The following is a 21,975-nucleotide window of genomic DNA, read 5'->3' as shown; positions in this document are numbered from 1 at the left end:
CATACTGTGTGTAGGGGCCACTATGGGGCATAATACTGTGTGTAGGGGCCACTATGGGGTATAATACTGTGTACTGGGGCCACTATGGTGCATCATACTGGTGCAGGGGCCACTATGGGGCATCATACAGTGTGTAGGGGCCACTATGGAGCATAATACTGTGTGTAGGGGCCACTATGGGGCATAATACTGTGCGTAGGGGTCACTATGGGACATCATACTGGTGCAGGGGCCACTATGGGACATAATACTGTGTGTAGGGGCCACTATGGGACATAATACTGTGTGTAGGGGCCACTATGGGGCATCATACTGGTGCAGGGGCCACTATGGGGCATCATACTGTGTGTAGGGGCCACTATGGGGCATAATACTGTGCGTAGGGGTCACTATGGGACATCATACTGTGTGTAGGGGCCACTATGGAGCATAATACTGTGTGTAGGGGCCACTATGGGGCATCATACTGGTGCAGGGGCCACTATGGGGCATCATACTGGTGCAGGGGCCACTATGGGGCATCATACTGTGTGTATGGGCCACTATGGGGCATAATACTGTGTGTAGGGGCCACTATGGGGTATAATACTGTGTACTGGGGCCACTATGGTGCATCATACTGGTGCAGGGGCCACTATGGGGCATCATACAGTGTGTAGGGGCCACTATGGAGCATAATACTGTGTGTAGGGGCCACTATGGGGCATAATACTGTGCGTAGGGGTCACTATGGGACATCATACTGGTGCAGGGGCCACTATGGGACATAATACTGTGTGTAGGAGACACTATGGGACATCATACTGTGTGCAGGGGCCACTATGGGACATAATACCATGTGCAGGGGCCACTATGGGACATAATACTGTGCGTAGGGGTCACTATGGGACATCATACTGTGTGTAGGGGCCACTATGGAGCATAATACTGTGTGTAGGGGCCACTATGGGGCATCATACTGGTGCAGGGGCCACTATGGGGCATCATACTGTGTGTAGGGGCCACTATGGGGCATCATACTGGTGCAGGGGCCACTATGGAGCATAATACTGTGTGTAGGGGCCACTATGGGGCATCATACTGGTGCAGGGGCCACTATGGGGCATAATACTGTGCGTAGGGGTCACTATGGGACATCATACTGGTGCAGGGGCCACTATGGGACATAATACTGTGTGTAGGAGACACTATGGGACATCATACTGTGTGCAGGGGCCACTATGGGACATAATACTGTGTGTAGGGGCCACTATGGGACATAATACTGTGTGTAGGGGCCACTATGGGGCATCATACTGGTGCAGGGGCCACTATGGGGCATCATACTGTGTGTAGGGGCCACTATGGGGCATCATACTGGTGCAGGGGCCACTATGGAGCATAATACTGTGTGTAGGGGCCACTATGGGGCATCATACTGGTGCAGGGGCCACTATAGGGCATAATACTGTGTGTAGGGGTCACTATGGGACATCATACTGGTGCAGGGGCCACTATGGGACATAATACTGTGTGTAGGAGACACTATGGGACATCATACTGTGTGCAGGGGCCACTATGGGACATAATACTGTGTGTAGGGGCCACTATGGGACATAATACTGTGTGTAGGGGCCACTATGGGGCATCATACTGGTGCAGGGGCCACTATGGGGCATAATACTGTGCGTAGGGGTCACTATGGGACATCATACTGTGTGTAGGGGCCACTATGGAGCATAATACTGTGTGTAGGGGCCACTATGGGGCATCATACTGGTGCAGGGGCCACTATGGGGCATCATACTGGTGCAGGGGCCACTATGGGGCATCATACTGTGTGTAGGGGCCACTATGGGGCATAATACTGTGTACTGGGGCCACTATGGGGCATCATACTGGTGCAGGGGCCACTATGGGGCATCATACTGTGTGTAGGGGCCACTATGGAGCATAATACTGTGTGTAGGGGCCACTATGGGGCATAATACTGTGCATAGGGGTCACTATGGGACATCATACTGGTGCAGGGGCCACTATGGGACATAATACTGTGTGTAGGAGACACTATGGGACATCATACTGTGTGCAGGGGCCACTATGGGACATAATACTGTGTGCAGGGGCCACTATGGGACATAATACTGTGCGTAGGGGTCACTATGGGACATCATACTGTGTGTAGGGGCCACTATGGAGCATAATACTGTGTGTAGGGGCCACTATGGGGCATCATACTGGTGCAGGGGCCACTATGGGGCATCATACTGTGTGTAGGGGCCACTATGGGGCATCATACTGGTGCAGGGGCCACTATGGGGCATAATACTGTGCGTAGGGGTCACTATGGGACATCATACTGGTGCAGGGGCCACTATGGGACATAATACTGTGTGTAGGAGACACTATGGGACATCATACTGTGTGCAGGGGCCACTATGGGACATAATACTGTGTGTAGGGGCCACTATGGGACATAATACTGTGTGTAGGGGCCACTATGGGGCATCATACTGGTGCAGGGGCCACTATGGGGCATCATACTGTGTGTAGGGGCCACTATGGGGCATAATACTGTGCGTAGGGGTCACTATGGGACATCATACTGTGTGTAGGGGCCACTATGGAGCATAATACTGTGTGTAGGAGACACTATGGGACATCATACTGTGTGCAGGGGCCACTATGGGGCATCATACTGGTGCAGGGGCCCCTATGGGGCATCATACTGGTGCAGGGGCCCCTATGGGGCATCATACTCTGTGTAGGGGCCACTATGGGGCATAATACTGTGTGTAGGGGCCACTATGGGGCATAATACTGTGTACTGGGGCCACTATGGGGCATCATACTGGTGCAGGGGCCACTATGGGGCATCATACTGTGTGTAGGGGCCACTATGGAGCATAATACTGTGTGTAGGGGCCACTATGGGGCATCATACTGGTGTAGGGGCCACTATGGGGCATCATACTGTGTGTAGGGGCCACTATGGGGCATAATACTGTGTGTAGGGGCCACTATGGGACATAATACTGTGTGTAGGGGCCACTATGGGACATAATACTGTGTGTAGGGGCCACTATGGGACATAATACTGTGTGTAAGGGGCACTATGGGGCATAATAGAGAGCACAGGAATGCGAGGGTCGGTCGGGGTCTTCGGCGGGCGTTCTTTTAGGGTTTGTGCCCTTTATGCGAGAGTTTGAAGTACACCTGAAATCTTTACAGGCTTCAAATACACTACAGCACATATATATTACTCAACACCACTTTTTTTTCGAGTTAAGGCGCACCGCATGCGGCTTCAGAAGACATCTTTCCTTTTATCAGATAGAACCGCAGCACTGTATTTTTCAGAAATGGAACTTAACAGTCCTAATATAGGTCAAATGTTACAGTGTTATCTTTTAGGAAAGGTTTTTCTTTCCAAGGCTTGGGTCAAGTCAGTATTGTAGTTATTCTTCAGTGAGCACCTGCTCTGTCACGTCTAATAGAACAGCACAGAAAAGAGTAAAAAATAAGTTCACAAAGGAGATTTTCCCCCTGCTGTACACAAACCCATCTCTTAAAATCTTCTTTACACTAAAGGATCATGGCGCACATCTGTCACATCCTTACAGAGCTGATACAATTGCTTTAAAATGGTTTACAGTGAATGTAATCCCCATCCCCTAATATATTTACTCTCAGACCCCCTCTCTTTGCTTTGTTTTACCCTTAAGCTTGGGTTGTAGATTTGATTCAAAGTTCCGTATGCTGAGGAATCTGTACTCCGCAATCCATTCATGCGCCGTACCGACTCCACGCTTTCATTCCCAACATGGACATCCTATCCACAGATTGTCATAACAGATAAAGGCAGCAAGAATGGAAGAACAGCAAAATGATTAAAGAAAAAAAATGGCACGAAAACCATGCAAAAAATAATAATAGCAATGACAAATAACATAATGCAAGCACAAAGAAATCATACAAAGCAGCAAAATCATAAACAGCCATAGTAATAGTCAAGAACCAGGTTGTGACTTGTAACAAAACATCTCTGTGAAAGGATTGAAATAAAATATTTGTGCTGTATGTAAAATATCAATACAGAATAGAATATCTATGGACCTAATCTGTGCAGTGTAAACCTGAAATATAATACGCACCTTGACCAATGGGTACAATGGGTACAAAGTCATTGGGGGAGACTTATGAAGACTGGCATTCTCAATATTGGTCTTCATATCTCCTTTGTAAGCAAACCATACACCCCATTTATGAGCAGACATATATCAGGGGTACCCGCCTCTAGGGCTGTGGGCCTGCACTGAAATCTACCCCAGTTTATAATAAATCTGATGGGGTGGTAACACCATCCATGCCATGCCCATTACCACACTCCTTTTTGGAAAACCCACAAAATTCTGGCTTTCTTCATGCTCTATGTGCCAGGAAAATGGCGTACAAGACATGATAACACATCAGTGATCCTCTACCTGTGCCCCGTCATTTGTTCCCGATCTCCAGTTTCTAGGATATCCTGATAGACCCTATCTGTTTTTGGGGAGAAAAGCAGATGCCTTTTTCTAACTTTGAACAAACCCTACAATTTAGATTCACGAGGAGGTACCAGCTATACAGGGCTATCATGCCACCATCTTAATTCCCAAAATGTAAGACACTGTGATGGCCTTATAGTCCCATACATTGGCTTTATCTTTTCATATGGTGATCTTCAGTACAGTGGAGGCCAAAAAAATGCACCACCAGTGGATTTTGTCCAATGTATGTGTTGCGTATAAATTGAGTCCCTGCAGATGATATGTATACCTCCTACTACGAAATCGACTGAAAAATTTACAAAATTGCCAAATACTCGTCATCCAGAAGAGAAGAGGATAGAAATGAAAAAAGATAAGAAATCATTTTTTGCTACAATCATTACATTTTGTGAAATTGTGCTTTTTTTTGGCCGCCACTGTATTTGTCTCTTCAGCATTTTGTTTCTTCAGTGTCAGGCTGCTGACAATATTGCGATCCAATACAATGTGTGCACTCCCAGTAATGGCAGTATTTGGTACAGAAAAGATCACAATGAGCAGTATCTGAGAAAATGATCAAGTGCTGCGGGAAGTAGTTGGCTCTGTCACTTTCTAAAAAGTCCTTAGATTACTGTTTTAGGAATAAATCCAGCCAAGCGGCGCTGACTAAAAGAAACTTAATCCGTGTAATCAAAGTAATACGTATTCCCACTGTGTACTGGGCCGATACATTGGCATGTGAGAGTACATTACTGGCATTTGCTCTCAAGCAAACAACAGACCGTGGAGCCTTAGAAAGACGCAACGAGTCCCTGCACTTCCATAGTGATGATTTTTAAAGGGGGTGGGGGAGTTCACAACCGCGCTGATTCCCTATTATGGAGATGGCAAATTGCCCACTGGTTATACTCCCTTTGCCATTTTTCTTCACATACTACCTGTAGATTATATATTTATATATATAATATATTGTTAGAGTAAATTATCCATTGCTGGACCCTCCACCAATTGCAAAACTGGTGTTCCTGTGTCCCAGGTGCACTGTGGCTCCAGGAGAGATTAATGGGGCTGATAAAGTTGGCAGGACACTATAGTCCGCTTACTTATCACTCCCATAGAACATACAATCCCAGAACATCTAACAGGCTCATAGAAAAAGAGAAGACTTCCCTATTTGGCAATTATCCTGAGAGGAGAAGCCTCCTGGTAAGTAGGGCGTCACCTATATCATTAGAGTCTAAACTCACATTCAGGGGGTGCTGCAATGCAACTTATAGGGAACATAAACTCCAAAAGGGGTGTAGTCTGGAGTAATGTCGGACTGAAGTTCTTTGGGACCACCAAATACAATGAATCTGGAGGCCCATCTCTTAAGAACCACTAGGAGACAGACCATAGATCCCATAAAATGTATGTGTCTTCTGCTGGTCCACTGTTGTGTTAGAGCTTGGGTCCATCAGAGGATCCTCAGGTACTCTGGTGGGCTTATCCAACACTGAGTTTGAAGAAAAGTAAAGACCCTATGTTGGAAAAAATTGTCAATTCCCTGCCAGCAATCCTGAAATGTTGGTAAGCATGTTTCTGTCTTGTTGTGCTCAAATAATGTGTAGGCACTTGGAAAACCGGCACTGTGTAGAGTTAGAATGAGCAGCATTGTGATTGCCGCTCCATTGAAAAGGGGGGACATGGGACCCCCGTGCTCATGATTGATGGGGTTTCACTCTTGAGACCAACTGGGACCATATACTTAGATTTATCTACAGGGACAACTCTGTATTATGTAGTACCTTTACTGGTCTTATATGATGAAGAGGTAAATATTCTTCTATGGATGGTGGTCTAGTATGGCGGGGTTAATATCTAATATCTCTGTGGTACATTAAGGGTAATAAACATCTAATATTCCTGATAACTCATTAATAATGGTGATGAACTAGGGCAGGAAAGTATTCCTAAATATCATTTTATTTCAGGGAGAGATAGGGCAGGCCTAACTTACTATAACTCACAATAGAAAGCTGGTGTGAGTTATTCCTAAAATCTCCATTAGTTCCTGAGTGGCTTAGGCTTCAATTCTGTCACACAGATTAATAGGACCTTTTAATAATCTACCAGCCAGGGACTTAATTAAAGGGATAGTCGAGGATTAGAAAACATGGCCGCTTTCTTCTTTTCAGGAAGTGACATCACATCTATTGGTGACATGACCATGCGGCAGCTCAGTCCCATCCATTTGCTTCAAAGAGCAAATACTGACAAAAATGACAACGGAGGCAGCGACTTATAGGGAAAAAACACCATATAATTCCGGTGACACTAACCTACCTAGGCCTAGGTTGATATGCAAGGTTAAAGCCTTAAATAAATTCTTCTAGAGTGCGTATATCTGTTGTTGTATGCTGCTTTAGGAGGTATACAGAGGTACAGTGGAGCCCCATACTCTTGTATGGACGCCTTTAATATGGCTCCGTAAGTCTCAGCGTTGTACAAATGATAATACCGCCATGTGCACGAGCCATTAAAGTGTTCTATAAATATTCATACCGCGCACCATTTATACACTATCTACTTGGTTTACTTTGTGAGTGTTGACTTGATACTACTTAGCTATCTCCATAGCAACTTCTCGCGGTTCTCGCGCCGCCGCTTCAGCTTCTTCTGTAGGGGAAGATCATTGTTTAATCTGTGTGCACACATTCATCTATTTAATCACTGCCTTTTGTACTCCGCTCACAACTCCGCTGCTTGTGAGCACCATTGTTTGTGTGACCCCCGACTGCAGGAGGATACAATCCTTCATGCAATTAACATAATGTAGAATTATGAGACAATAAGATGACAATGCTTCCAAAAACATGTTATTTATTTGCTGAAATTGAAGAAACCGCAATAAGATATATCACGCGCTACAAGCGATGTCAGACATTACAGCCCCTTCTAAGCTGGCTTCTGGCACAAGGACATATTCAGTAGTCAGAGCATGCCCCGGCCATTCCCGGGATGATTTACAAGATTGCTGAGTCCAGGAACCACAAATTCCTCTTATATTGCTTCTAAAATTATTTCACTTTTACTGTGAAAGTAACAAATGGATATACAGTAAGATACAACGCATTATAACGTAGAACGGGGGGATCTCATCGACAGACTCTGATAACTCGCTGCGCTGTGATATCCTGTCACAGAACTCAATGAAAGCTGTTGAAATTTGAGTTAGGCTAAAGCCCTACGTTGCGGAAACTCAGCGTGTTTTGTTGCAGATTTTGGAACCAAAGCCAAGAATGGCTACAAAAGGAATAGGGAATATCTGGGAAGCTCTTATACTTCTCCCTTCTACTCAATCCACTACTGGCTCAAAAATATGCAGCGTTTTCGCAACGTGGGGCCTTACCCTTAAAGGAAATGTGTCGCCAGAAAATCATGTTTTTATATTAAACATATTTTTTAAGATTTTTATGTTGATCTTCACAGAGGCCATTGTGTAGATAGGGTAATAGATAAAGTGACATTACCTATTGTGGCCGGTGGATTCTCTTTCTTATATGATAGTTGTGATCACCAGTGTGCTAACGCAAGGTTCACATCTGTGTTCGGGTTTCCTTTCTTTGGGCCTGCTTCAGGACCCGGAAAAAAAAGGAAACCCAATCTGCTTAAAAAGTGGTTATCAGTAGAAACCCCATAAAATATAATGAGGTCCATCAGATTTCCACCCAAAAAATGTGGAGAGAAAATAGGCTGCTTGCAGGACTAACAACATATTATTTGGCTTAGTGGCCAGTGAGAACTGCAGGGATTTTAGAAATGTTTATGTAACATGTAAAATAAAAAATAACCAAAAATTCTTAAAAATATGCTTAACAGAAAACCTGATTTTAGAAATAAGTCATTTTTTTTTTTTATATATGTAGATTGTGAGCCCCATGTAGGGATCACAATCTACATTTTTTTGCCTCCTATCAGTATGTCTTTGTAGAATGGGAGGAAATCCACGCAAACACGGGAAGAACATACAAACTCCTTGCAGATGTTGTTCCTGGTGGGACTTGAACCCAGGACTCCAGCACTGCAAGACTGCAGTACTAACCACTGAGCCACCTTGTCGCCCCAAAATAAGTTGTTTTCTGTAATGTTCTGTCCACAGCGTAGTTAAGGAATTGTCATGGTAAACTTTTACTTTCTCCATACTACTACTGAGTCTAATGTGCTTGGGGTCTTAACTTCAACAGATATCTTCAACCTTTTTTGTTTAAAGGGGCTCTCCAAGACTAACATTCATTATCTTATCCTTAGGATAGGTGAATAATTTGAGATCGGTGGGGTCCGACACTTGGGGCCCCATATTGATCAACTAATATTTGTAGAATGTACAGAGCAAGAAGCAGATGGTTTGTTTGAAGGGGAGCTGAGCTGCAGTGGTGTAGCTGGGCCAATACACAGTGTATGCAGCAGTCTACTTCCAGCTCAGTACATTGTGTTGTCATCAGCTGATCAGTGGGGGTGCTGACTGTCAAACCTCACCAATCTCTAAATAATGATCTATCCTGAATATAAATTGATAAATGTCAGCCTTGGAGAAGCTCTTTATGGGATGAAATCTGACAACCCTCATGGAAGGCCAGTTACCCTACAGGTCGAGAGTTTGTACTGTATATTCTCCCCATGTTTGTCTGGGTTTTCGTTCCATATCCCCAAAAATATACTGATAAGTAAATTGGCTTTTTATTAACCCTTTAAATACTGAACCAATTTTCATTTTTGCGTATCTGTTTTTCCTCCCCACCTTCAAAGAGCTATAATTTCTTTTTTTTTGTTCACAGAGTCACATGATGGCTTATTGTTTGCGGGAAAAATTGCACTTTGTAATGGCATCATTCAATAGCTTGTGCAATGTACTGGGATGCTAGACAGTGAAGTGTGACCTCTGCCCTGATGCAGGCGCGATGATGTAATTCATCAGTGCCTGCAGTGATAGAAAAAGGAGGATGCCCAGCTGCTAATCGTGGGAGGTAAGGTAAGTAGCATATTATACTGTGTGGGGGCTACTGTGGAGCATATAATACTGTGGGGGTCACTGTGGAGCACATTGTACCATGTGGGGGGCTACTGTGGCGCATATAATACTATGTGGGGGCTACTGTGGAGCATATCATACTGTGGTGGTCACTGTGGAGCATATAATACTTTTTGGCAGCCACTGTGGAGCACATTGTACTATCTGGGATCCACTGTGGAGCACATTGTACCGCCTCGGGGCCCTTTACTATTTATATCACACAGTATCTGTTTTATAGCAGATGTGATATTATTACATGCTGTAGTAACATTGCATGGTCACTATAAAACATTTGCATTATCCTCTGTGCTATGATATCGCCATGTGCATTATCCCTGTACCATCACTGTATGCATTACCCCTATACTGAGCCATCACTGTTTACATTATCCCTGTACTGTGACATCACTGTCTGTATTAGCCTTGTACTATGACATCACTGTGTGTATTAACCCTTTAATGTGACATGACTGTGTACATTATCCCTTTGCTGTGACATAACTGTGTGTATTATTCCCGTACTGTGATATCACTGTGTGTATTATCCTTGTTCTGTGACATCACTGTGTGCATTATATTATATGCACTGTAAATCACTGTGTATGTTATCCCTACATGTAAAGGAGACCAAAATAATGCTACACTTTTCAAGTTCTGGACTTGTTGCTTAAGGTGCTAATGGTAGAGTTGGGCCCCATTATAAGTTTCACTGTAGGGCCCCATGGTTTCTTGTTATTCCCCTGATGTTTGGTTTATGTGGTGAGAAAGCTACTAACATGAAAATATCCATAGGTTTTACTGCATAGTAAATCATAGCCTGCTGCACTTTCCTATAGAGAAGAATTTCCAATACAAAATTTACCAATGAGCATAATAAGCATAAGACATATACATGGAGGGAATACCCTGATGTGTACTGATAGAGGTACCACATGTGAAGTGAACAGTGACTTCGGTAGTCAGTCTCCCGTAATGTACCGTATAATGCTTTTCTGCAAAGTGTGTCAGAGATGTAATGAACTCTCTCCTATTACTGACTGGTGCATTATAGATGAAAAGCTGACATGGGATTTCCCACTTTATACATGTACTGCATATAATGTGGATATGCTGTAACATCGATATGTGAAGTAGGAAAATTCAATTGTATTAGATGTAATGCAGTTATGATAACTCCTGCTTACATCTAGCAGATATGTCCATGCCTACATACCATGGTAAGGAATACTTAGGTAATCTATGGGCACACGCATGCGGCTACCGTAGGGATGGGTGCCATATAGAACCATAATATGGCACCCATCGTCTGCTAAAGACTCATATATACCTTTCTTTGCCTCCAAACCAAATTGCAAGCACCCATATCCTTTCTTTTAATGATTCATATAGAATATGTGAAAAATTTTTGGCAAAATATTTCCTACAATAGTGGAAAACTTTATGCCTCATAGAGGCCCATACAGATAGTAGTGGCAGCTCCATAATACAGAATCATAGCAAAATAAGAAAAGAGAGAAATAAGAACATAAAATGACTGTAATAGTTGGAGTCCATAATAACATGAAGTGTGATACAACGCAGAAAACACACAGTGCTCCAATTGAGATTTACCATTCCCCTACCTTGCTTTGTCTTTTCTGCCTCCTGCGAAGTCTCAGAAACTCCTTGTGTTGTCTTGATACAAAATTCACAGCTGCATATTCTAGTAAAGCCGCAAACACAAACAGTAGGCAAACAGCCATCCAGATGTCAATTGCTTTCACATACGATACCTGCCGAAGACAAAAACAGAGCTTTAGATCTTGTCCTGTGATTTACAGATACTGGTATATGATAAATTGGAATCCACTCATCTAGAATGTGAGGTTCGGAGTGGAAATAAAATCGTGACATGTGACCATTAAAGGTCTATTAAGGGTCTGTAAATGGCTCCTGACAACATATCGCCAATTATCAAACAACTTTTCATGAATTCATGAATGAATAGGACAGGTGAATGTAAGAAACTTTGTAATATATCCTAATATAGAAATAGGTTTCCTTCTTCGCTTTTCAGACTCTTTTACTTTTTACATAGAAGTCTATGGAGAGGGGTGGAAGAGGAGACAGCTGGACACGACACAAATAATTACTGATGCTACCTTGTAAGTCAGGGAGAGCTCTTGTGACACTGCTATTTCTTCAAGATAAGACTCTACCACTGCACAGAATGTGGCAATAAATCTACTGGCAGCAGATCCCTCTCCATAGACTTCTGTGTACAATATTAAAAACAGTATGCTATAGAGATAAACAGTCTGAGTGAAGATGAGGAAGAGAGCAGCCTAGTAGAAAGGAAACATATTTCTTTGATAACATATATTACAAAGTTTCTTATATTCCCCTGTACTATTCATTTATGGGAAGTTGTTTTATAATTGGAGGTAAATTTTAATTCTCCTTAAAATAACAAATTCTTTGGCATCTTTTATATTTCTACTAGTGCTGCTACTTTATTATTCTTCCTGGACAATGTATAGATACTATGTTGCTATGTTTCTAGTTCCATTGTCAACAGGGCGTGTCATAGCCTGGCACTGTCCAATCACAGGGTAAGTACATGCTACTGACAAAGGGAACATGCAGTTGTCAGGTTCTTCGTACAATCCAGGAGGAATAACACGAGTACAGCACAAAACAAAATTGAAATTTTACAGCAAAAAATAAACTTTTACTGACACGTTTGCTTCAACAAATTTCACCGGTATTGGACTATAATTGGAATTATTAGACCCTGTTTTTACTGTGTATTGTAAATGATAGATTCTATATTTCCAGGAATGTTATTCGGGCTACAGAGAACTTTATAATCTCCTCGCTGTTTTATAGGATCTTCACATATAACAAATATGGTGAAGACATTTCTGCAGTTGCTATTCAGTTCCATTTGTCTGCTGACTGAGGTTGTTATGGCAGCAAGCACGTAGATTTCTGCGAGCCCCATAAGGATGAGATGAACGGTTCCAGACATTCCTGCAACAAATCTGCCGCATGTGAATATACCTTTCATTTGTCAGAAGACGGTTTGCTGAAGTTCAATATTTCTTAACCCCAACCCTCTGGAGAAAACGTGAGAAAGCGTGAAAATATTTGATGCGATGATAATAATGATATCAGCGGTACAATGCCAAAGAATATCCGGATAATACGACCTGTTATAGAGGCTTCTGTGACTTACATATTAATGACCTATCCTTAGTTTACCATTGTGGGATCGGCGAAGTGATAAAGGTTCAACACTTGAGACCCTACTGATCAGATGTTTGAAGAGGCGTCAAGAGCGCTGCAATCCCTTAGACTAGGTTCTCATCTGTGCCGGGCTCTCCATCATTTGGCTCCATCGGGCACCCAAACAATGGAGAGTCAGATCGCTAAAATAGTTACACTCTTGTCTACCATTTTCATACTGAAAGCAGAGTCCTCCATGCAGGACTTTCCTCTCCGCAGATTTTTGGCAGTTTCTGTGGTGGAGTCTCCAACGGAGGTGTGAACATAGCCTTACTTTTACTGAATATGTCAATTTCCCTGTTCACATGGTTCAGCAGTTTCTCAGTGTTATTCAAATGAATGGGGCTGAACTGCAATACCAAGTATAGCCCCTTTGATTTGTGCGACAATGTGCTTGGTATTCAGTGAAAGGGTGGCTGCACTTACCGGAACTCTCTGCCTTCTTCAACCAGCTGATCTGTTGGGGTCCTGGGTGTCAGGACAATAAAGGTGACTTATTGATCCTAAGGATAGGTCACCAGTATTAAAGTCCCAGAAAACCCACCATTGTAGATGGCTGGAGAAATACTAGGTTGACCTTAAAGGGGTTGTCCCATCACAAGGATCCTATCTATACTGCTTGTTAATGTGGATGTAAGACTTTTCCTGAATACATTGCTTCAGCAAAACTGCTTTGTTTGTCCACTATCTTATTTTATTCAATTCATAGTTGACACAGCCCTGACTTATCTGCTCAAAAGTCAAGTGATGTATCTGCTGCTCTCAGGGGGGAGGGAGGAGGGGCTAAGTGCAGGGAGCGAGCCTGTGTATCTAGCTATTCCTGTGTCTACACCACGTGACCTAGTTCCCTGCTATCAGATAGAGGAGAGGAGTTGCTTTAATTTCTGAACTCGTCTTCTGTTCTCCCAGTTATCAGGCTAGCTAATTCAATTGTGTTCATTATGGCAGAGACAGGCAGTCTCTGTATGTAACACAGAATGGAGTTGCTGCTGCCTGTACTTCATAGTCCAATATGGGTGGGCGGAGCTACACACTAATTTGGGGGCGGAGCTAAACGGCAGGTTGCATGTGAAACCCCGCCAACCAAATGATGCAAGAAACCAGGAAGAAAGAAGATTTTACAGCAGTGAAGACTGGTGAGTATGCGAAGTGGGAATACCCCTTTAAAGAGGTTGTCCAGGATACTTTGATTTTTATATCAGGCTGGGGAAGGTGAAAAAAAACCCCAAAACATATGCACCTGTGCCCGGATTCTCTGATGTTTCCCAGTTTGGTCCGGTCCTGCTGCTCCGATGTTTTCGCCGCTTGTGATATCCAGATCCTTTTTCTTATCTGGCATCAGTGGTGGCCACTGAAGGTGGCCTAAGGAAAGGACCCAGAGATGGAAGAAAACACCAGAGCAGCAGGACCGGATTATACTGCAAGACACCAGAGCATCGGGGACAGATGAGTGTTTTGGTTTTTTTTTTTCCACCTCTCTTGGCCTAATTAAAAAATATATATATATCCTGGACAACCCCTTTAAAGAGACCTTTCAGTCAGTAGGTAAGAAATTCTAGGTAAGTCAGTACTTAGAGCTGAGCTCCATTAGAGCAAAGCTGTGGTCTGTGACTACAGTTTATCTGAGGTAGTATAAGACACGCCCCTGCCTCATCATTGGCTGTAGCTGCAGCAGAGCAGGGGGTGTGTCAGTGACTACCCTGTCTCAGTGCACTGAGCATATACTGTATATCACATCCCTGCCTTGACAGAACTGAACTTCAAAGCAGCCAAGAAGTAAGATGTAAGGAAAATAAACAGCAGGAAGTCATACCCTGAAGGTACCGACTTCTGTATTATTTTCACGCTCCTGACTGGAGAGTCGCTTTAAATGTCAAGTATTGCTCATCTGTTCTTATAAGAAACTATTATTTGCTCTTTTGGCAACATAATTATCCCTCATTGTATATATACATAAGTGCTGTATACATTATGTAAACTCAACAGCCTTCTGTGTGAATAAACCCCAATTAGAATATTAAAATCTCGATCTTTTATCCTCATTGCTTCCAGCTTATTCTCCATTCTGATTTTCTCCAGGTGAACTTTTTTTTTTACAAGATTTTTTTGACAAGAGTTGAAATGTTGCAAAAGGAATTTCCCACGGTTCTATTAACAACCGGGAGGTGACGTGCATCCATTTATATCACAAAGTTTATGATTGTGAAAGTTACCGCCAACTTCTAAGAGTAATGACCCCTGCTGATACATGGCATACAATATACTGAGTCAAAAGCCAACAAAAGCATGATTTATATGTCTTTGAGAATTGTATCCTAGTAGGTGCAAGAATATTATATTATTATATATCTAAGTATGTAATTTATTGTCAGACTGAGCCAAAGCAACCAAAGTATCAGGAAATAATTACATGCGGAAGATTTGTTACAGAAATATCTGCGGGTGAGAATGTGTCCAGTTCATCTGAATGACTTTTTGTCTACAGCATGTCCAATCATTTCTCCAAGCCCCAAGCAGATGAATGAGGCGGCCACAGACATATCTGCAACAAATTTACTATGTGTGAATACAGTACATACTGTATGTGCTAAGGCTTTTCGTACAGCAACATAATAGAACACCCACGCAAGGCATGAAGTCTTTACTGTACTTCTGTATACCTCCGTAATGCTTCTGTGAAAAATATCTCCATGCACGTGTATCCAGCCTAATATTAGCTCAAATTTGAATCCAATACAGTACATAGAGGCAAAGTTACTGCTGTGGTTATGGGGGGCATCTTGGTACATCAACTTTGAGGTCACATATTTCTGACTCACTTGAAGAGAGAGCATAGCTTCCTGAACAAAGAGCATGGAGAAAGGGGAAATGCTTAAAGAGGTATTCCCATCTCAATGATCCTATCTCAACATTGCTTGAAATGCTGCTTTGTTTACCTGCTATGTGAAATTATCTATCCCATTGTTTACACAATATTGTTAAGGTACCCTGCCTGATATCTCTCCTTATCTAACATTATAGAACAGATGACTCCTTGCTCTCTGGATGAGAGGGGGGCTGCGTTCTCAAATCAGGTTTGTTCTGAAAGCTGTTATCTCCTTCTATTTGGTCAGTTGAAAAAGGCATGGATAGTCTCTGTTATTTCTCTATGTAAACACAAAGATAACCATTGAGTTTACTGCAAGTCTGTTGCTTGTCCTGGCAAGATGTATGCTTTTTTTCTCTTTAAACCTGAGTAATGTAATATACATTTACTGTGCTTATTATTTTATCTGCTTTATTATAGATGGATAGTAATAATAATAAATAATCTCTCATGTTAAAGGCAATGTCTATATCTACTGGGTTACTGAGGTACTTCATATTCTCTAGTCCATCCAACATTCAAAGCCACCCATCAGTTTATTGAAGAAAACAGGAAGTGAGAAGAAGGAACAGTAGGAAAACTAGTGAGGGAGGGAAATGGGAAAACAAACCCTTATGAATGTGACAAAATGTATCTATTTGTTCCAAATTTGAGCATAAACCTCTGTTCCACGGTAAGCCAATTAACAGACGGTGTAAACTTAGATGATACAGTATAAAGATTAACAACCCTTCCTCTGGGTGACCATGTGCAGAGACATATATAGGATAGATATCTTGTGACAGAATATCACAAAATCATGTTGTTTTTTAAAAAATGGTCATCTAGTGACATATTCTGACAAGTCTGCTAAGAGGCAAGGTAAGGAAGGACATCGGTATATATGCACATGAACAGTGTATGATGGCACACAACCACGTTGTGACTTCTAACTGGATTTTTAATAGACCTATACAGGTGCAATGGCCCCTAAAGGGGTTTTCTCATTGGACACATTTATCCCATATCCACAGGATACGTGGCAGAGTGCTGGGAACCCCCAAGGAACAGGAGAACAAGGGTTCAAAAATCCCCCTGCATCCTCCATATGAATGAAGCACCAGTGCCCAACCAATGCTCCATTCACTGTAATGCGGCTTCTGGAGGTTGTGGTACTGATAGTTTCATAAAAGTGAATGGAGAGCCAGTTGGGCAAGCATGGTGGTTCTTCATTCACAAGGAGGATGCTGGGGCCCAGAGCAATGTGACACTTATCCCCTATAATGTGGATATGGAATAAGAATCTGTGATGACAAATCTTTAATGTACCCCTCTATGGCTTTGGGGTTTTGGATAAGATCGCCAATATAAGGCACCTATTCCTTGGTTTTTGCCCCCTTGTAACCCTCCTACCCCAAACTTAGTGAACAACTTTTAATGCAAATAAAGTTTTATACAATATATGACACCTGATGCAACATCACACTGCGGCGGTCGTAGACCCTAGGGTGTCGCAAGGGAATTTGTCTATATTTGTCTGCACAAGGTCTAACACAGAATAAAGAAATTATTGTAGAAATAGATGTGTCATGTCTTAAAGAGCTGATAACTTTCCTTTACCAAAGAACCGAAAATTAACCAGCCGACAGTGAAAATCTCATCTTCTTTATTTCTGCACATTTGAGCACAGTGATATAAGACTATTCCATTTCTTCCATTATCAGCCAACACCCAAAGTAAAAGGATGGCTGTGATTTTCCATTTCCAGTCTAACATCTAACAGCGGGTAGTTGTGATAACTTTATGCCTCCTAGGTGCGGACCATTACACTTTTGTCATCCAATGGTAACTGAAGTCCACATGTCTGTTAGGTCGTTTCTGATGGGTTTATAAGCGGGAACATAATATAAATGTGTTCATACTAGTATGTCCATGGCTAACCAGTCACGGCCATGTCTGTAAGATTGTGGTCATTTCAATTTATTTCACAGATTCCTCCTCGTACGGTTTGTTACACTTAAATCCTATTCATTGCACACAGTTGACTTCACAGCAAATATTAGACGTGAGATTTTTCCTTCGGAGATTCAGGGAATTGACTATCTTTAGCAAGAACAACTGGAACACACAGGCAGCCTGATCGTATCAAGAAAAGTTCCAGCTCTCACAGTGCAAACAATAGGAAAGAGAACTGGGATCTCCCACTAACTATTCCTATGTCTGATAGGATAGTCCTTTAGAAGTGACACAATACTACAAGAATATTATATATGTATCTTATTTTCTTAAAACAATTTTTTTTTAAAGTATTTTGGCATCTGTTTTTCACATTTCGACAGATTCAAAATCCATTTTGACCCTTTATGCAAAATCTTTAGTGAGCAGTGAACTCAATCATCCAAAGAGACCTAAAATCTTGGGTTCTTAGTCCTCATAGACATGGCTGGGTTATATGTGCCTACAAGGAATCCCTAGTATAGAGAATAAAGCCATAGGCACTCTCATTGTTGTCTTCAATGCAAAACACCTCCAACCTCTACAAGTATCGGTCATGAAATCTTGGTGACACATTTCCTGAAGCTTTCAATGAGGAGCGATGTAGAAAAAATGGCAGCAAGATCGAAAAAGCACCAATAAGTTAGGGATTTGCTTACTAGGTCAAAACGGTTTCCAATGCTTCTCATACCATCTTGTACCATGCCATCCTGGTCCTCTCAACTGAACCACACTTAGATTGCAATAGAGTTGACTCTAAATTGGTTGTCTAGGATTTTTTATGGCCTGTCCTTAGTCTAAGCTCTTAAGATCATGGATCATCCTTTAATATACAGTGCATGGAGCCAGAAGCAGATAGCGCCATACCTAGTACAGTGGTTGGGTTCTGTTACTGCAGCTCCCATTGACAACATAAGAAATCCTGGACAGCTTCTTTGAATCATTGTAAACCCCTACAGTAGTATTTTATAGCGATGATGTTGCATTAATGTTTTTGGCTTTTTTCAACTGTGTTGCATTGTGGTGATGTATTTTTCTTCTTCTGGTTTCTATTCCGTCGCAGTGATGTCACAATAGGCTTTATTCTTATTTTTTGGTTGTGTTCTGTTGTAATGACATCATAACATTGTTTCTCTTCTTGTGGTGATGTCACAATAGTGCTTATCTTAATTCCTTGGCTGTATTCTATTGTCATAGTGTCACAATGGTGTTTGTGTTTATTTCTTGGATGTTTTCTACTATGATGATGTCACATTAATGCTTGGTTGTATTCCTTGGCTGTGGTTAGGATGGTGATGTCACAACAGTGTTGTTCTTTTTCTAGTCTGTATTCTGTAGTGATGATGTCACAATGATGTTGGTGTTCATTCCTCAGTTGGATTCCATGATGCATATGTCATAATTGTGTTTATCTTTATTTATTGGCTGTGGTTTGTTTTGGATGATGCAACAATACATTATATACATTATCTTACAATGATGTCAAAATTGTATATGACTTTTTTCCTTGACCAGAGGTATATCTATAATAGGTTCCCCAAATCTCACATGCCATTAAATTCCCTGTCTTCTGTTGGGTCCTGTGATCTCATGCTGACCTCCTGAGAATTACTTTCTGACCCTCCCTCCACCCTGTGTTTTTCTGTTATCTTTCAGAGGTCACTATCTCAGGTATGAAGCCTCATGTATGATGTTTCTCCATGAGCCGCACCACAAAGGCTTCCCACAGGACAGAAACTCCTTTCACAGTTATTGTTGATGATCACTACATAAAGAAGATGATATTTCAACCTCCCTAACTGTATATCTGTGATCTCTTAGATTATATATGTTTCCTATCAGGCAGGGATGGTATTGCCTCTAGCTGTCCATGTGATGATGTAATGAGGTATCATGGGGCTGATAGCCAAGCATAGAGAAAGACTAGATGTCAAGATATCATATACTGTACAGGAAACCATATACATGATAGAAAAAAGCACAAGACTATTGCACTAAGCTACTGTACTTATACTAAGATACTAAGATTAGCTCTTATATGCCATAATTTATAGGGCTTGCCCAGATTTGGTGCCTGTATAGTAGCTTCAATGGGACTTGAAGTCCAGTTCCAGCACCCGGCCACTATACAGGGACCAGAGCCAACTGCTTCCAGCCCTATGTTGTTTGTAGTACAGGTGCTACAAGCGCGACCAAGCTGATCCATGCGGGGGCTTTCTGTTGGCCCCCAACCAATCCGATATTTATGGCCTATCTTAAGTATAGGTAATACTATCTGATATCCTGAACAATCTCTTGAGTGATCTTGAATTTTCTACCTTCCAGTTTTTGGATCTAACTATTCATCAGAGAGCTTTTGATAACTGTAGCTATGAGGATTTGCAGTCTTACCTGGGAAGAAGATCAGGAGCAATGTCAGGAAAGAGTAGTTGAGGCTTGGAACAAACTTCCCTTATACGTGGTTGTAAATCTACTGTAAGTGAATTTAAATAGATAAGAAAAATAAGCATATAGCTCACCACCTCCAGTTAGCTTGATAAGTCCTTATAATTCCTGGGTGCACGATCCTGGCCTCTGACTAAGGCACTTTGTAGTTGAAGCATATAGAAAAGGATAGTAGGATCCGCTCGACCAGGTAAGTTAAAAAATAACTTTTAATCCGACATGGTTAAAAAACACACAAAAGAAAATAGATGTGAAATGACAAAAAAGAAGAAAAATGGTGATTAAAACCACATTCTGATAGCTATCAGAATGTGGTTTTAATCACCATTTTTCTTCTTTTTTGTCATTTCACATCTATTTTCTTTTGTGTGTTTTTTAACCATGTCGGATTAAAAGTTATTTTTTAACTTACCTGGTCAAGCGGATCCTACTATCCTTTTCTGTAAGTGAATTTATACATGCTTGAGATCGACATTGACCCTAAGATATAATGGTTAGAATATCAGGGCAGATTAGATGGACCATGTGGTCTTGTTCTGTCTTCAGTCTTCTATGTTTCATTTAATAGAGTTATATCTCTCATATGACGTTTGGTATTTGCTCTGTACTAAATAAAAGCTTGTGGTCTACGCTCCCTAGAAATGAACAGTTAATCAATTATCTGAACAGAGACCATAGCGATAGACTATAGAAACACAGATGTGTGATCAATACTGACTGAGAGACCTTCCCAGTCTATCATATCCAATTTGCTGCAAATTATGTGATTAGAATGATCTCCATTTAGCGGCCCCTGTAATCTGATTTACAGACTGGCATGACTTCCAAATTTGGTTCCAATACTATTATCCGTGCACAAGCCATTGTAAGACGCCGTCCTATCTGAGTAATAAAACCTATCCGTTTCATTACACAGTTGAGCCATTATTCCTTAGAGACTTCTAATGACTCAGTGCTAGAAATGTAGGTAAAATGCTGCAATATCTGCTCCATCAAATACTACTGTTCAGCAAAGCTGATTAATTGTGACTCATTACATCCCACACATCTCCGCTAAAAGAATAACCTTTTATAGATCGGGATCTTAAAATGTGATTTTTACTTTTTTTTTTTTTCTCGCAACATAGAAGAAAGCTTCATTAGAAAGTCCTTCATTGTCATTACAGGGTGACTAACCTTTCAAGAAACTTTGCAGAAATCAGTTTTCCCCTCTGCGGGCTCCATCTCAAACTTTCAGTTCTTCCCAAGCTGATGGGTGGAGACTAGCTGCTATGATGTCTCCTATAGGCAATACTTAGAGAGAGGGGGAGAAAATGCCCTGGGGTGTAACTTGAGGGGGCGTAGAAGACGCAGTCACAACCGAATCCTGGAGCCTTAGGGGGCTCATTAGGTGCCTCTTCCTAATATGAGGAGGCCATTACTATAAATGATACATTATAGTTTAGGGGACTGGTACAGTTTTTGCTTCCATGTCCAGTAGCTTCATGTTACAGATGCAGCATGTGATGTCCATCATTATTATACTAAGGTTGGCCCAGCTTGTTGCTTTCAGCAAGGCCAGTTGATCTTTTGCCACTAGCTACATATTTCTCTCTCTCAGTTAAGAACACGTATGCAAAGACAAACTGTATATGAAGAACTCATAATTATTGAATGCATATGGTCACTTTAGGGTCTGTTCAGACGGAGCCTTTTGCAGGTGGATTTTGACACGGAATCTGACTCAAAATCCGCCTGCAGAAAAGGCTCCCTTTCATTTGATTGGGAATCCGTGGGAAGAAGGGGCATGTTGCTTCTTTTTCCCGCTAGCGGAAAAAAAATCACTAGTGGGAAAAAGAAGCAACATGCCCCTTCTTTCCGCA

The 21,975-nt window shown here is 41.8% G+C and overlaps 1 protein-coding gene across 3 annotated transcripts in view; it reads right to left on the bottom strand.

Annotated features, from left to right (window-relative positions):
* The window catches only part of GLRA2 (glycine receptor alpha 2), a 155,537-nt gene that overhangs the window by 35,549 nt on the left and 98,013 nt on the right, over window positions 1-21,975 (bottom strand). For all 3 annotated transcript variants that reach the window (XM_075263677.1, XM_075263676.1, XM_075263678.1), the window contains exon 8: window positions 11,184-11,333. In XM_075263677.1, the coding sequence (XP_075119778.1) occupies window positions 11,184-11,333 (150 nt within the window). The remainder of the gene's footprint in view (window positions 1-11,183; window positions 11,334-21,975) is intronic.

This window comes from Leptodactylus fuscus, chromosome 2, assembly GCF_031893055.1.
Source record: "Leptodactylus fuscus isolate aLepFus1 chromosome 2, aLepFus1.hap2, whole genome shotgun sequence".
Lineage (NCBI taxonomy): Eukaryota > Metazoa > Chordata > Amphibia > Anura > Leptodactylidae > Leptodactylus > Leptodactylus fuscus.
This window is presented reverse-complemented; position numbering and strand designations above follow the sequence as displayed.